The following is a 15,816-nucleotide window of genomic DNA, read 5'->3' as shown; positions in this document are numbered from 1 at the left end:
TGAGAAGAATGTATATTCTGTTGTTTTGGGGTAGAAAGTGATGTGGATATCTATAAGGTAAACTTGATCCAGAGCTGAGTTCAAGTCCTGAATATTCTTGTTAATTTTCGGTCTCATTCATCTGTTTAATATTAACAGTAGGGTGTTAAAGTCTCCTACTATTATTGTGTGGAAGTCCAAGTCTTTTTGTAAGTCTCTATGGACTTGTTTGATGAACCTGGGTGCTCCTGTATTGGGTGCATATATATTTAGGATAGTTAGCTCTTCTTGTTGCATTGATCCCTTTACCATTATGTAATACCCTTCTTTGTAGTATGTTTTGATCTTTGTTGGTTTCAAGTCTGTTTTGCCAGAGACTAGGATTGCAACCCCTGATTTTTTCTGCTTTCCATTTGCTTGGTAAATTTTCCTTCATCCCTTTGTCTTGAGCTTATGTATGTTTTTACACATGAGATGTGTCTCTTGAATGCAGCACACCAATGGTTCTTGACTCTTTATCCAATTGGCCAGTCTGTGTCTGTTATTGGGGGCATTTAGCCCATTTACATATATAGTTAATATTGTTATGTGTGAATTTGACCCTGACATCATGATGCTAGCTGGTTATTTTGCGTACTAGTTGATCCCATTTCTTCATAGTGTCATTGGTCTACATATTTTGATGTGTTTTGCAGTGGCTAGAACTGGTTTTTTCTTTCCATATTTAGTGCTTCCTTCAGGAGTTCTTGTAAGGCAGGATTGCTGGTGACGAATTCCCTCAGGATTTGCTTGTCTGAAAAGGGCTTAGTTTGGCTGGATATGAAATTCTGGGTTGAAAATTCTTTTTTTTTTTTTTTTTTTTTAAGAATGTTGAATATTGTCCCCCATTCCCTTCTGGCTTGTAGGGTTCCTCCTGAGAAATCTGCTGTTAGTCTGATGGGCTTCCCTTTGTAGGTGATATGGCTTTTCTCTCTGGCTGCCCTTAACATTTTTTCTTCATTTTAACCTTGAAGAACCTGATGATTATGTTTCTTCAGGTTGGTCTTCTCATGGAGTATCTTACTGGGGTTCTCTATTTCCTGAATTTGAATGTTGGCCTGTCTTGCTAGGCTGGGGAGGTCTCCTGGATAATACCCTGAAGTGTATTTTCCAAATTGTTTCCATTCTCTCCATCTCTTTCAGGTACTCCAATCAGTTGTAGGTTCAGTCTTTTTACATAGTCCCATATTTCTTGGAGGTTTTGTTCATACCTTTTCATTCTTTTTTCTCTAATCTTGTCTTCCTGCCTTATTTCAGCAATATAGTCTTTCATCTCTGATATTCTTTCTTCGGCTTGATCAATTCAGCTACTGATATTTGTGTATGCTTCACAAAGTTCTCATGCTGCATTTTTCAGCTCCATCAGGTCATTTATGTTCCTCTCTAATCTAGTTATTTTAGTTCACAGCTCCTATAACCTTTTATCAAGGTTATTAGCTTCTTTGCATTGGGTTAAAACATGCTCCTTTACCTCAGCACAGTTTGTTATTACCCACTTCTGAATTGACCTTCTGTCAATTTGTCCATCTCATCTCTGTCCAGTTCTGTGCGCTTGCTGGAGTGGTATTGTGAACATCTAGAGGAGAAGAGGCACTCTGGCCTTTTGGATTTTCAATGTTTTTTCTCATTGCTGTTGTTGATTCTTTCTCATCTTCATGGGTTTGTCTACTTTTGCTCTTTCAGGCTGCTGACCCTTTGACGAGGCTTTCATGGGGACTTTTTTGTTGTTGTTGATGCTGTTGTTGTTGCTTTCTGTTTGTTTGTTTTTCTTTCAATAGTCAGATCTCTCTTCTGTAGGGCTGCTGTGGTTTGCTGGAGGTTCACCTCAGGCCTTACTCATCTGGAGTTGTCACTCGAGGAGGCTGGAGAACAGCAAAGATGGCTGCCTGCTCCTTCCCTTGGCATCTCTGGTCTTGAAGAGCACCAAACTGATGCCACTAGGAATGATACTGCATAGGATGTTTGACAACCCCTGTTGGTGGGATCTCATCCAGTTGGATGGCACAGGAAGTAGGACTCATTTAATGAGGCATTTTGGCTGTCCCTTGCTGGAGGGCATGGGCTATGCTGGTGGGGGAACCTGCTCATCTGGGCTGCTCAGATTTCTCCCTTGGCTGGGTCGGGGGCTCCGTGTCCCGTGTGGCTCTCAGGTGGGCCGCCACACCACATTGCTCTTCCTTTCTCTCCATGAGTCATGCCAGCCACCGAGTCAGTTCTAATGACAAAATCTGGATACCTCAGTTGCTGGTGCAGGATTCACATGCTGTTTTGGATCTTATTGATGGGAGCCTCCAATCGCCACTGCTTCTAGTTGGCCATCTTGTCCACTGAATATTTTTTTTTTAAGAAAAGATCATGACCTTTAAAGGAGAGATAATTTCTGTCTCGTTTGCCAATGTATTTCAAGAACTACTTTAAACTCAGAACATTGTAGACAGAGTTTTTACTTGTTGGTGCTTGACACCAACTGGATACTGAAAAATATGTTGTTACTTCTTCCTCATATTATTTTTAAATTCAATAATATTTGCCAAATTGGAACTATTATCAAGAAAACTAACCTACTTACCTGGTTACGGATTGCTTAAAAAGTTTTAAAATATGATATTTGGAAAATATTGTACATATAGAACCCATTTTCAAATATTTTGTAGTTCCCAAATATATACTTGTTTATCTTGGCATACAGAAAAAGAAATAAAGAAATACAGAAATGGTTACAATATGTAAAATTAATTGAATTATTATGGAATATAATATAAAGGACTAGATATTCTACTCTAAAACTCAAGAGTTGGTCCGATTTATAGTTTTTCTTTTTAATATTTGTTTTAGAAAATTGCTATTTATCTGCTTTTAATTTGGTAGTGCATTTTACAATTGATGGCATATTTGATTCGATAAATTATTAGAGAGTCAGGAGAGTCTTTTCTGAGGAGGTACATTTTCCCCAAACCTACCCCTCAACAGCAAACTGGCTAAACTTGCAAGTGTCCTTGCATCTGACATACACCACTTACAGCTAGGCTATCTGTGTCAGGTATCCTGGGGCCACTGACTCCTCTTCCAGAATTATATTCCTCAGAAGGATCCTGTTTCATCATCTCCACCTGGAGGAACAATAGAGGCCCTTCTTCTCAGGGAGCTACAACTTGCTACTAATATTATGGAGCTAATATTATGGAAATTCACATACTGATGGACAGAAAGAAGTAAGAAAAAGTTCCTAGGAGAGGTCTATGACTATGATTTGGTTTTTTATTGTCTACCAAAGTGTAAACTGTAGTGGCAGAGTCTGTCTTTCTCTCTGGCATATGTGTTAATGTGCCCAAAGGCTAGTAAGCATTGAGTATATTTAATATGCATGATAAATAAAAGGATAAAGCCACAAATTTTGCCTTTTTTTGTTTATTTTCCAAAATTACAAACTTCACTGTAAATAAAAATTGGTAAAACATGCTATCAATCTGAAATGCTTTGAAGTAGGAAATAATAGTAGAATAATTCTGATACTGTACAAAAAAATGCAAATTGTTCATTGGAGAGTGGTCTACCTCTCCTTATTCCCTACCTCTTCATGCCGGAAATCAGAGAGGAATGGATTAGGATGAGACTGAGGCTTCTGGGCATGAAGTGCAGTGCAAAGCCCGCCTGCAGCTACTAAGCATAACATCCATGTGTTAAATGACACAAGTAAGGGAGGCTGGTGGCATTCAACATTCTAAATTGTGTGCCCTGTGGCTATAGCTTACTCATAGTGAAATTGGGCCCACTTTGTGTTCCAACTCATTCTGTTTCATGTGTTGAGTGGAACTAAGCCAGAAATTGAACCAGAAGTCCCCAGACATGTTGGTCAACTATTGCTTTAACAGATGCATTCTTTCATTCTGGCTCAATCTCAAATTCCTGTACTTCATGGATCTAAAAGAGGAAGAGCATTTTACTCTGTCTTCATCATCTGGAATGCCCAAGTGTGAGTTTTATAAATTTTTAAATATATCTTATAAATATTCTTTGGTATACATTCAATATTTAATAAAATTATTAAATATATATAAAATCAAGCCATCTGTATGGCTCATATTCTGAGCTATATTGCCAGGTATTTATGAGTCCAAGGCCACTGTATTATGGTATGATGTCTGACAAACTGGCAAGAAGGCGTGTTAACTAAACATAGGGGTACGGGGATGAAGCATTATTAAACCCAATGTTATCTCTTTGGATTATGAAGGGTCCATTTTCTCTCTGATACTGATAGTTTCCAACTTTGGGAAATGGGTCTTTCTGTTTGTTTAGACTGACAGTGCTGATAAAGACAGAATTGTGAGTTTAATTTTTGAAATGGCAACTCAGTTTGGCACAGAGGAAGGCTCTTATGCTTAGTCCCTTCTTGTACTGCTTGCTGAATGCCAGCAGCCTATTGTAGAGAAGGTTCAGTGTAAACATGTGGATGGAGCCCTGCAACTATCAATGTTGTGTAGAAAAACAAATGTAAGTACATGTACACACGAGTATACTTTTCAGCCATTCATTTCTTCTTTCAGCCATTCGTTATTTCATTCAATAAGCTATAGCTGAATAACCACAGGATACAGAATATATTAACAGCTGAGTGACCAAAGACAAAGTCATCCTGTTGGATTTGAATCCAGGTATGTTAAGGCCAGTACATACTTTGAGTGTGTGGACTTTATCTAGGTTGTTTATAACTTGACTTTGATTAGTTTTTAATTTTCTTTATTAAAGACAATATTTAAGAAGGGGTGCTGAATTTGATTATTTTATTTCATTTCATTTCATTTCATTTCATTTCATTTTATTCTATTCTATTCTATTCTATTCTATTCTATTCTATTCTATTCTATTCTATTTTATTTTATTTTATTTTATTTTATTTTAGAGATGGAGTCTTAGTCTGTTGCCCAGGCTGGAGTGCAGTGCCGCAATCTCGGCTCACTGCAAGCTCCACCTCTGGGTTCACGCCATTCTCCTGCCTCAGCCTCCTGAGTAGCTGGGACTACAGGTGCCCGCCACCACGCCTGGCTAATTTTTTGCATTTTTAGTAGAGATAGGGTTTCACCTTGTTAGCCACTTAAAGCTATGATAAAAATGGATTTACAGAAAGGTATCAATTAGCTTTGGTAAACTTGTAGTTTACTTCCCTTTTTACAAAACTCCCACTTATTACTTAAGGCTTTTTCTTTTTTGCATCTGTATGGAATCTAGTATGTCTGTAGGAAACCTAAATCTCTCCACAAATGAACTCCATAATTAATTATTTGGTTTAGTTGTAAAAGTTTCTTTCATTCAGTATTATTAAGCCCTTCTAAGATTGTGCCATTTTATATATTTTGTGTGAGGACTTCTGATAAATTAGTAATGAAAAATGATTACTTGCAGTTCTTGCTCTTGTGTTATTACCTCCTTTGGGCCAAAGATCTCAGGTTAGGGAATTAAAATTGACACAGATTGCTTTATCAAATGATAGTAAGATGTGGTTTTGTTGCACCATATAATGAGAAGTATATGCATGACACCTAAAAAAATGAAAAACTCTCCAAGTTCATATTCTGTAAATTCCAAAATTAAGGATACATTATTTAAATACACTGTTTTGGCCGGGCGCAGTGGCTCACGCCTGTAATCCCAGCACTTTGGGAGGCCGAGGCGGGTGGATCATGAGGTCAGCAGATTGAGACCATCCTGGCTAACACAGTGAAACCCCATCTCTACTAAAAATACAAAAAATTAGCCGGGCGTGGTGGCGGGCGCCTGTAGTCCCAGCTACTTGGGAGGCTGAGGCAGAAGAATGGCGTGAACCCGGGAGGCAGAGCTTGCCGTGAGCCGAGATGGTGCCACTGCACCAGCCTGGGCGACAGAGCGAGACTCTGTCTCAAAATAAATAAATAAATAAAAATAAAAAATAAATATACTGTTTTCCATAGCAGAGTCACACCCACTTTTTCCTTTATATCATTCATGTTTACCAGGCCTTGCCTAAAAGCTCCAAGTTTGGTCTTTGGGCTGGCAATACAGTGTTTGCGTCCTAGCTGTGATATAGAAAGAGGTACAGTCGGAAAATTCAACTGCAAGTGGCTGGATGATTAAGTTCACTTTTCTGAGCATTTATTTTTTTTTGTTTTCAAAACGGAAATTATAATGTCATTCTTATTTGTAAGGATTAAATGTTTATAATGGACATAAAGTTATCCATAACTATAAAGTGGGCATAAATGTAAGTTCTTATTAGTGTTATATTAGACTGTAGTAGAGCTATATTAGATGTGATGGTGCTTTCTCAAATTCCTTGTAAGCATCTAGTTCACTACAGGCAAAAATTCTTCCATTCAGTCACAAATATATTTGATGGTATTGCAGTGATACTTATGTTTCATTTGCATAAGTGGAAAACTGACTAAACGTGCAGATTTTATTTTCACTTATAATCCCCATGTGTCTGATGACAAAAATTCCCCTTCTGTCTTTCACAGAAGGGTAATTATTGGTACTAAGGTGTAGGGTGTAATGTTTGGGAATCCCTTACACAGTTTATCCTGTACTTGAATTCTAACAATGAAAACAGAAAAATGGTAGGGATTTCAAGATGAACTCTGAGGAATGATCAGACAAGCATGTTTTTATTCCATTTCCATCATTTTGAATTTTAAATCACCTTTTAAAGGGCAGTAACTCATTCTTGGAAATTAATCTGCTCTCCAATTAATGTGCCCAACATGACAAACAGACCAGTTTTAGCTTGGCTAAGCAGACCAGTCAACCAGGAGTGTGTGACTTGAGGACTTGGAAAGCTTGTTGGACTCCACATTTCCTTCCCCCTCCTTCTTCTGGGGCTCTTTTAACAGCTTAGATTTAATTAGGCCGGCTAATCCACCTAAAACCAGTGGATAGAAGAGTTTCTATAGAAACCCTCCCACTCTACCAAACAATATCAAAATCTCCAATATTCCCAATACTAATTACTACATGGAACAATGGCAGTACATTTATTAATCTGAATCAGTGCTTTCCAATAGAAATAGATTGTGAGTCACATATCTAATTTTAAATTTTCTAGTAACCATGTCATGAAAAAAGAACATTTTAAAAACACAAAAATCAAGTGAAATCAATTTAACAGCATATTTTATTTAAATCATCGTATCCAAAATATTATCTTTTCATCTTGTTATCAATACAAAATGTTGTTAACGTGGTATTTTATCAATTTTTACATGTCTTCAAAGTCTTGTGTGTATTTTACACTTACAGCTCATTATAATTTGAACATTTCAAGTGCTCAATAGCCACATGTTGTTAAGAGCTACCATATTCTACAAGCTAGGTCTAGATTATGAGAATTCTTTCCTTGATAAGCCCATTTATGACATTTACTGATATATAGAAGTTTCCTTCTTTGTCTTTTTATTTTCCAGACCATGCACATTCTTGACATGCATTAAATTTTATAAAAGTAGACTGCAAATGGTAGCGATGAGAAATGCCAGGTTTTATTACAAGAAAGTGTTCATAAATAGAAATGACTTTGTGTTTTCAATCAAAAAGTAAATAATGCTTGCATGAAAATATGAGCATCAGATTTTCCAAAGGAAAATTGAAGAATGGTGTGCGAGAAGAAACCATTTATATACTTTATGAATGTAGAGATGTGCTATATCCCAAGTTTCTATAGAAAAATAGTGATTTTGAACTACAAGGAATGTTAAGTCATAGTACAAAATAGTGCTTAGTGGTATTCTGGTTTGAAACATACCTATTAAATGCTTGCCTTAGGTGGTTAGGATTAAATACCATACCAATAAAGATTGGCCCTGGCATATTGGAACTTCTAAGTTAAAATTGGTCATAGGAATGCAAACGTACAGAGATGTACTGGTTTTCTAAAATACCCTCTTCACTATCACCTTCAAAATAATGTTTTCTCAGTTTTGGAGTGTCTGAGAGAGTGTTTCTTTCCTTTCACTTTTGTTTACTCAATTTAGCATAATCTTGAGGAAATGGGAAAATGAATAGAGAGATTACATGCCCAGAAAACCATTCACATCCATGCAAGAGAACATGTATCCTTAATATTTTCCTAGCCCTTCCTTGTTCTAATATCTTATAGCCTTAATGAATATGGCACCTGGGTACAATCACAAAGATATTATGCCAGAAAAAAGTGTCCTCAGTGATGTTGAATGTCTGAGGCCAGCCAGAGTCTGTGGAATTCTTTTGAGGAAGAGTGGACTCAGAATCACCAAAGGCATCTTATTCATTACCAACCCATATGGTATCTTCTGAAAATGCATCTGCCCATGGAAGGGGGACAGATTGTGTTTCTGTATCTCAAGATCTCAAGATATTTGAAAACTTATTATTAGGTAATTAGAACTAGTAGCAGTAGTAGTAAAATTATTATTGAAAACACATTTTATCCATAGATGTTATAAATAGTCAAAATGAAAGTAAATATATATCTACATAAAACTTGCACATGAATGTTTATAGCAGCTTTATAGTTGCAAAATTTGGAAGCAACCAAGATGTTCCTCAATGGATGAATGGATTAACTGTGGTACCTCTAGACAATGGATTTTTTTAATTATTATTTTTAAAAATTTTATTTCAGATTCAGGGGTCACGTGTGCTTTTTGGTTACATGGGTATATTGTCAACTGGTGGGGACAATGGACTACTATTTAGCGCTAAAAAGAAGCTAACAAGCTTGAGCTATTGAGTCATGTAAATACATGGAGGAACCTTAAATGTATATTAGTGAGTAAAAGAAGCCAATATGAAAAGGCTACTTACTGTATGATTTGAACTACATGACATTCTGAAAAATGCAAAACCATGGAGACAGGAAAAAGATCATTGGTTGCCAGTGGTGAGGGGGGAAGGAGGAATGAATAGGTAAAGCACAGAGGATTCTTAGGGTAGTGAAAATACTCTGTGAGATACTGTAATGGTAGATACATGTCACTATTCATTTGCCACACGCATGTATAACACCTAGATTAAAGCTCCATATCAACTATGGACTTTGGGTGATAATGACATTTCAACGTAGGTTCATCAATTGTTAATACATGTACCACTTTGGATGGGGGATGTTGATAATAGAGGAGGCTATACATGTTTCAGGGCAAGGGACGTATGGGAAATCTCTGTGTCTTTCTCTCAGTTTTGTGGTGAAGCTAAAACTGCTCTGAGAAAATAAAGTCTTCTTTAAAAAGTCACCATAGAAAGGTAGGTAGGCTTAAAATAATTTACCATCATTTGAGAATTACAGTTTATTCATTTCTTACAAAGCATATGCAAATACTGGCCTACTGTATTTTGTTCAGTTTAATGTCTATATATTGTGTTATCACCTGAGGGGCATGAGAAAATTGATTCCCAGAGCTTCACTTTCAGAGATTCTAATTCAGTAGGTACAACGTGGGGCCCAGAAATGTGAATGCATTCAAGCTCTCTCAGATGATTTTGAAGAGCACATTGAAAGAGACATGACTCTGTCAGGATTGATATGGATCAGAATCATGTGTATAGGTGTACGAATTGCTGTCTTAGCAGATGGATTAATTATTGCCAGCAATGCCAATAAGCTTAAGGTCAAATCAGTTAATAAATGTTAGTTCTTTGTGTGGGCAATTTTTGATTAAGTTGTGCTTTCAACATTTTAAAATACTGGACTAAGTACAGATTTTTAAGGCATTCAGCCCCTTAAAAATCAATACGTAATTTGCATTTTAGGAAGAGGAATGGAAATGTTCAATATAAGGACATCATAGTCATTGGTCATTAAAATATTTGGCTCTATTTAAGTGCTAATTATGAAAAGTGGAAATAAATATAGGTACTATTCTAAATATAAATTAGTTCTCTCAGATGGAGGCTATTTTGTATTTGCTAAGATATCCCTTTATTTACATTATTAAAGAAATGCTTTTATTGTTTGAAATGAAAAATTACCCTTATTTAAATGCTTATTAAAAATGACAACATCTTTTTTCTTCAGAAACATGCAGAAATATCTATGTGATAGATTTTATCAGCACAGCTCCATCTGTCAACAGGTAGTTGTATTTGCTTCTCAGTAGAATTGATGACAGATTCCGACAATTTGATATTATCCTAATAAGCAAAAAGTATTTCAGAGCCTCATGGCTGAACCTGGCTGCACCTTCACTTATTTCAAAATTAAAGTTTTATTAGCCTTTTAGTTATCATGTTTGCTGAGAAATTATGTCATATATTTCATAGTGGAGACAAGAATCACAGTGATTCACTATTGATACCAAAAAGATAAATGTTTTCTTTCTATGTTTCAGAAAATTATAATTGTTATTATTCTCATAAAATAAGTATATTTTTGTTCAAAATATATTACATACAAAATACATGAAATATATCCAAAATTAAATATTTGTATTTGCTATGAGCAATTAAGGTTATTTATTTTATATGATGAAAATAGAAAAACCTTCTTTAATTTCCAGGTCAAATAAATTTAAAACAAAACATCCATAAGTTTTAGCATCTAAATTTGCTCCCTGGAATGGACCATAAGCTATAACAATGTCTAGCCCAAGAATTACTATGAAATGTATTCATAAGAATTAAACTTATTTTTCCTCATGAGTACTAAGTTAATAAGAAAACAGAAAGTACAACCAGATTTATTTTTTTTTCTAAAGTGACCAAAAACTGAAGATGTAGAAAAACTAAACTGAAAGGCTTACAACTTTGTTTGCTAAAGAACAGGTGGTATTATGTTTCTGTGTATAAAATAATTACATGGAGATTATTAAAAGAAACATGGAAAATCAAGAAAATTGGCAAAATTAATCAGAACCCATTATTTACAGTGCAGAAATAATTACTATTTCTGTATTTCATTTCTGTATGTCTAAGAAGTATGGATAAATATTTTTATATAATCCATATTTAAACTTTCACGTGCAGCTTCAATGAACTTCAACTTTAAATCATGAAGATCTTCTTAAGTCATTCATTTTCTGTATTTTCCTTTTTTAGTGTTACGTAATATGCCAATGTATTATAATTTATTTGAAGACTTCTTTAATTTTCGGCCTTTAGGGTTCCAAGTTTTTACTGTTATAAATAATGCTGTGATAAACACACTTATATGTTAATCATTATCCACATTTCCATAGGACGAACGTTATAAGTTTGGTAAAAGTACCAACATTTCTATGCCACTACATATGTATTGCCACATATGTATTATTACACGGTAATATGTATTGCCACATAACACACCATATGTATTGCTTTCCACAAAGATTATGCCAATTTACACTTCCACCCCAGTGTTTTAAAGTTCTGGTCTCATCACACCTCAAGAGAACAGATGAATCTCAATATGTTTTTTGTATGCGAGAGTACTATTCCAGTGGTCTTTAAAAGCAGCAATTAAATGAGGTCAAAAGGAAGAGCCTGACTTAATCCGTGAAAAATACGACTTTACTGTTAATTAACTGGCCTCAAAGCTTAGTGATATTTTTCCTGGTTAGCTCTTAGACCCTGAACTTTTCCTTGTGCTGATGCAAGTCAGGCTAATAGGGAACATGTAATGGCAATCATTAATTGCATTGGATATTTCATATCAGAGGTATAGTTATTGCCCATTTTCCTGTTTGTTTTTAAAACTAGTCGTTTTCTGAAGGATTGACTGTGCCTGTCATTATCTCTTTGCCCTTGTCATAGTTTATGAGAGACACATATACAGATATTTGCCAAAGATAAATTGAGTCAAGGGGATCTTTCTTTTGATTGTCAACATATGATACTGTGTCCAGTTACACCATTTGTTGATAACATTGTTGTTGTGTTATTATTTGGTGACAACCATCTCTCTTGATCCTATTTTTAATATTCAATATGTAGACTTCATGCATAAATTATCAAGAAAAGACTGAATTGAGTTTTGCTCTACCCTAGGGATCTAAAATATGAGGCTTAAAGTTCTATAACATTTAGTCTGGGTAAGTCAAACTAGTAATATGCCTGGTTAGCCCCCTCTATTACCATCACCCATGATGTGTTCTTGGTCTATAGATTTGTGGGTATTTACAGTTTTGTTTGTTCTGATGTTCCCCATAAGACTTGATCTGGTATGTTTGAGGGACTTACCTAAAAGGCTTTAAGTAAAGCTGAGCAAGTAGCATTAATAGATTTATCATGGTTCTGGAAATGCTTAACAGTCACTGTGCAAGGTAACAAACTGCATCTCCACTGGACTGTCTCATCTCAAGTAGCATGAATCCCTAAACCTACTTCACCTGCCACTTTATCTCTCAACTGTCGGCAGCTGTATCCTCCAAGACTTTAGTTCAACATCCTTATACCTAACAGCTGATGTATGAAAGAATCCTATCAGTTTCACTGTTGAAATGGTTGCAGACTCCATTATGTCTAGTCACTTCTACCTTGATCCAAGGCACCATTATCTCTTGGCTGATTTATTGTCAGGTAAGACAAATCATGTCACTCCCTTCTCAGAATTCGGAAATTCGTTGTTCTCCATCTCATTCAAAAATTTTAAGAGTCCCTAGGGTCGCCCCTGCTGACCTCATAACCTTCTTTCGCACACTGATCCTCTTGTTCACTTCACGTTGGGGTCATTGTGACCTCCCTGTTATTCCTCTGCCCCAGGACTTTTGCACTAGCAATGTCTTCTATCTGGAATGCTCTGCCTCCAGGTAACCACTTACCTGAACTCTCACTTTCTTCAATGTTTTGCACAAACATCGTCATCTTAATGAGGCCTATGATGACCACCCTATTTAAATTGCAGCCCCAGGACTTAGGCTTTTTCTTAACTCTGCTGTATTTCACATTTTTTTCTCACCAATGTGACATACTTATTTACAGTTTTTATTGTTTTGTGTTTGTCTCTTCCACTAGAAGGCAAGGTACCTGAAGGCAAGGATCTTTGCTTGCCTTATTCATTAATAAAAATTCCAAGAGTCTAGGACAGTGCTTTGCACATAAAATAAACGGAAGAGTTGACAAATAAATGCACCCAAAACAAACAAATTAAAAATCTCGAGGTTAAGAATTAATTCTTAAAATGCTAATGAGCTTTAATAGTAACTGTGGAGATGCAGCTGCATAAAAATGTGCCCCTGCTTCTCCTAACTACTCCTTATCACCTTAGGTTTCCATCCCAATTCACACCTATAAACCAGCTTGATCAAAACCAACAATAACTTCTACCTTGGAAAATTCTTATCTCCTTGATCTTTCAGAAGTTTTGTTTTGTTTTGTTTTGTTTTTTTGAGATATATGTGCCTTTATTAGCTGAGCCACTATTTGAGGGGGATGAAGCAGGAGTTGCACCGATGCAGGGCCGGCCGTGCTTCACAGGGTTGTAGGGGATGGAGAACTCGCCCAGGTAGTGGCCCATCATCTCTGGCTTGATCTCCACCTGGTTGAAGGTCTTACCGTTGTAGACGCCCACCATGCTGCCCACCATCTCGGGCAGGATGATCATGTACTGCAGGTGCGTCTTCACCACTTCCGGCTTCTCCATGGGCGGTACCGCCTTCTTGGCCTTGCGCAGGCGCCTCAGCGGCGAGTGCTGCTTCCGCCCGAGGCCCCGGTTCGGCCGCTGTTGCTGGAGCGCACTGTACAGTTGCATAAGTTGCTTGTAGGACAAGTCCAGCAGCTGGTCCAGGTCCACAACGCGGTAAGTGAACTTGCGGAAGGTCTACCCATTGCCTTTGTTCCTGTTCTGTGTTCCTAGAATTCATTTACTACACAGCAGACAATCAAATTAGATGATGACACCCGTGCTTAACTCTACAGAAGTGTCCTATTGTAGTTAGAATAATCCTGAAGTCTTTATTGTATTTTCTAAGATGGACATGATACATCCCTTTGCACCTCTAAAACCTCATCTCATACCACTGTCTTATCTCATTCACTACGCTTAAACCGTCTTGGTCGTCGTCGTCTTTTTTTTTTTTAAACTGAATAAGCTCTTTCCCCCTTCAGGGTTTATTGCTTGATGCTCCTCTGCCTGGACAACTCTCTGTTGCTTCAAATGGACCCAAATTTTACCCTCTTAAAGAGGACTTCTCGGACCATTTACTCTAAAGAGCACCGCCACTCAGTTACTATCAAAATACCCTTTTACATTTGTTTCCCTCAATCCTCAAGTAGAATATAATCTACACCAAGAGCTTGGACTTTGTATTTCTTGTTCAATTATATATCTACAGTGCTAAGTATAATTTCTTAGTATAATTTCTGGCTTAACAAATATTTTTGAAGAGATAAGTGAATAAATAAAAGAATAACTGAATAAATTAGCTAGAGTTGAGTACTTTAGTGGTTGAGCATTTATTTGGTGTAAAACATTACTAAATAAGATAATTTCAGACACTTGGAAAGCCCTTTTTATGCACATCTCCGAAACCTTGGCCAATGTATATATCTCTAAGGTAATTGGATATTATGGCTGGGTTTCTTTGTTTGTTTTTATCTTTATAGATGGAGAAACTGAGATGCAAATTGACTCTCCAACATTAATGGTAATCTTTGGGACCATTAAAACTTTATTCAGAGTTGCTAATGAAACTTTTGGCCCATTTCCAAATGTTAGACTTTACTTTGTAAATATAATTGATTTGCTTGTATAACAGACAAAACAGTGTGTACAGGACTCCATTTACTTGGCTGCTTTCTTTTTTGCTCAAGATACCTGGCCCTTTGCTATCTTAGTATCAGAGACCTATAATGCTAATACTGAGTTTTTGGGGAGACTGCAGAATGAACATTTTAGAAAGAAAACCAAGAAGCAGGTTATGATTTGGCTAGAACTTTAATATTCTCTCTTTGGACATAAATCTGGACAGATGTCTGCCACTTACCATGATCAAAAATTTATTTCTTGTTTTCAGAAAAGTAAGCCAAATAATTCCACTACCGTTTAACTAGCCCATTTTATTTAATGAGCAGGGAAACATAAGACTATATTTACCCTATCAGTAATGATCACTTCCCTAGTAGAATGGACCCAACAAGAGATATGACAATATCTTAACTTGAACTATTCATTAACTATCTGTATAAGGGAAGAACAATTAAAGTAATCGAAAACAAACTTGCCAAAATACTTCAAGGATGATCAGAGAGCCTATCTTTATCAGATGAAAGAATGTGGCTACTCAGAAGTTACTGTTACCAGAAACTAAGATGAAAGGAAACATGGGTGAGACAGAAAATTTGCCACAGAAATGATTGAATAAAAACATGAAAGAAAACACATGAAGCATACAAGTATAGACCTAATTGCAAAGAGGAGCCATTCCATGAAATGCAATTAAACTTCTAGAGAGATCAAAGCGTTCTCCCAAAAGGGAGGTGTAAGGGCAAAGAAATATTTCCCTTATAATTAAGAAACATTACCAAAATTTAGAGGAAAATGCAGAATATCTCCCAAGTTTGGGGGAAAAAGTGAAATTACTATAATAGGATGAATTGTTATAATGGCGCGTGTATAAAAAAATAAATGCAATTAGTTCAAGGTACTCTAGTAAAATAAATTACCTTGTACTGCAATCAAATGTCATCTCAAAGTATCTTTATACTAATAGTTACTTCATTTTATAATATTTTTTGAAAATTAAATATACCAACTGAGTGGAAATGATTCATAATTCTCTGTTATGCTAAATGTAAACGCAGAAGACTGAGTTTGTAATGCTATTCTTTTGAATTGCTTGAAGACAATGAACTTCACTACTTTAAGCAAAGTAAAAT

The 15,816-nt window shown here is 36.1% G+C and overlaps 1 protein-coding gene across 1 annotated transcript in view; it reads right to left on the bottom strand.

Annotated features, from left to right (window-relative positions):
• Positions 1 to 13,294: 13,294 nt before the first annotated feature.
• Positions 13,295 to 15,816, bottom strand: part of LOC102140415 (small ribosomal subunit protein uS19-like) — a 52,553-nt gene continuing 50,031 nt past the window's right edge. The window contains exons 2-3 of the mRNA XM_045395140.2: positions 14,756 to 14,785; positions 13,295 to 13,759 (exon numbers count right to left, since the gene is read on the bottom strand). Coding sequence (XP_045251075.2) covers positions 13,295 to 13,759; positions 14,756 to 14,785 — 495 coding nt within the window. The remainder of the gene's footprint in view (positions 13,760 to 14,755; positions 14,786 to 15,816) is intronic.

Source organism: Macaca fascicularis, chromosome 7 (assembly GCF_037993035.2).
Source record: "Macaca fascicularis isolate 582-1 chromosome 7, T2T-MFA8v1.1".
In the NCBI taxonomy this organism is placed as follows: domain Eukaryota; kingdom Metazoa; phylum Chordata; class Mammalia; order Primates; family Cercopithecidae; genus Macaca; species Macaca fascicularis.
Note: the sequence above shows the minus strand (reverse complement) of the source record. Positions and strands in the feature narration are given on the sequence as shown.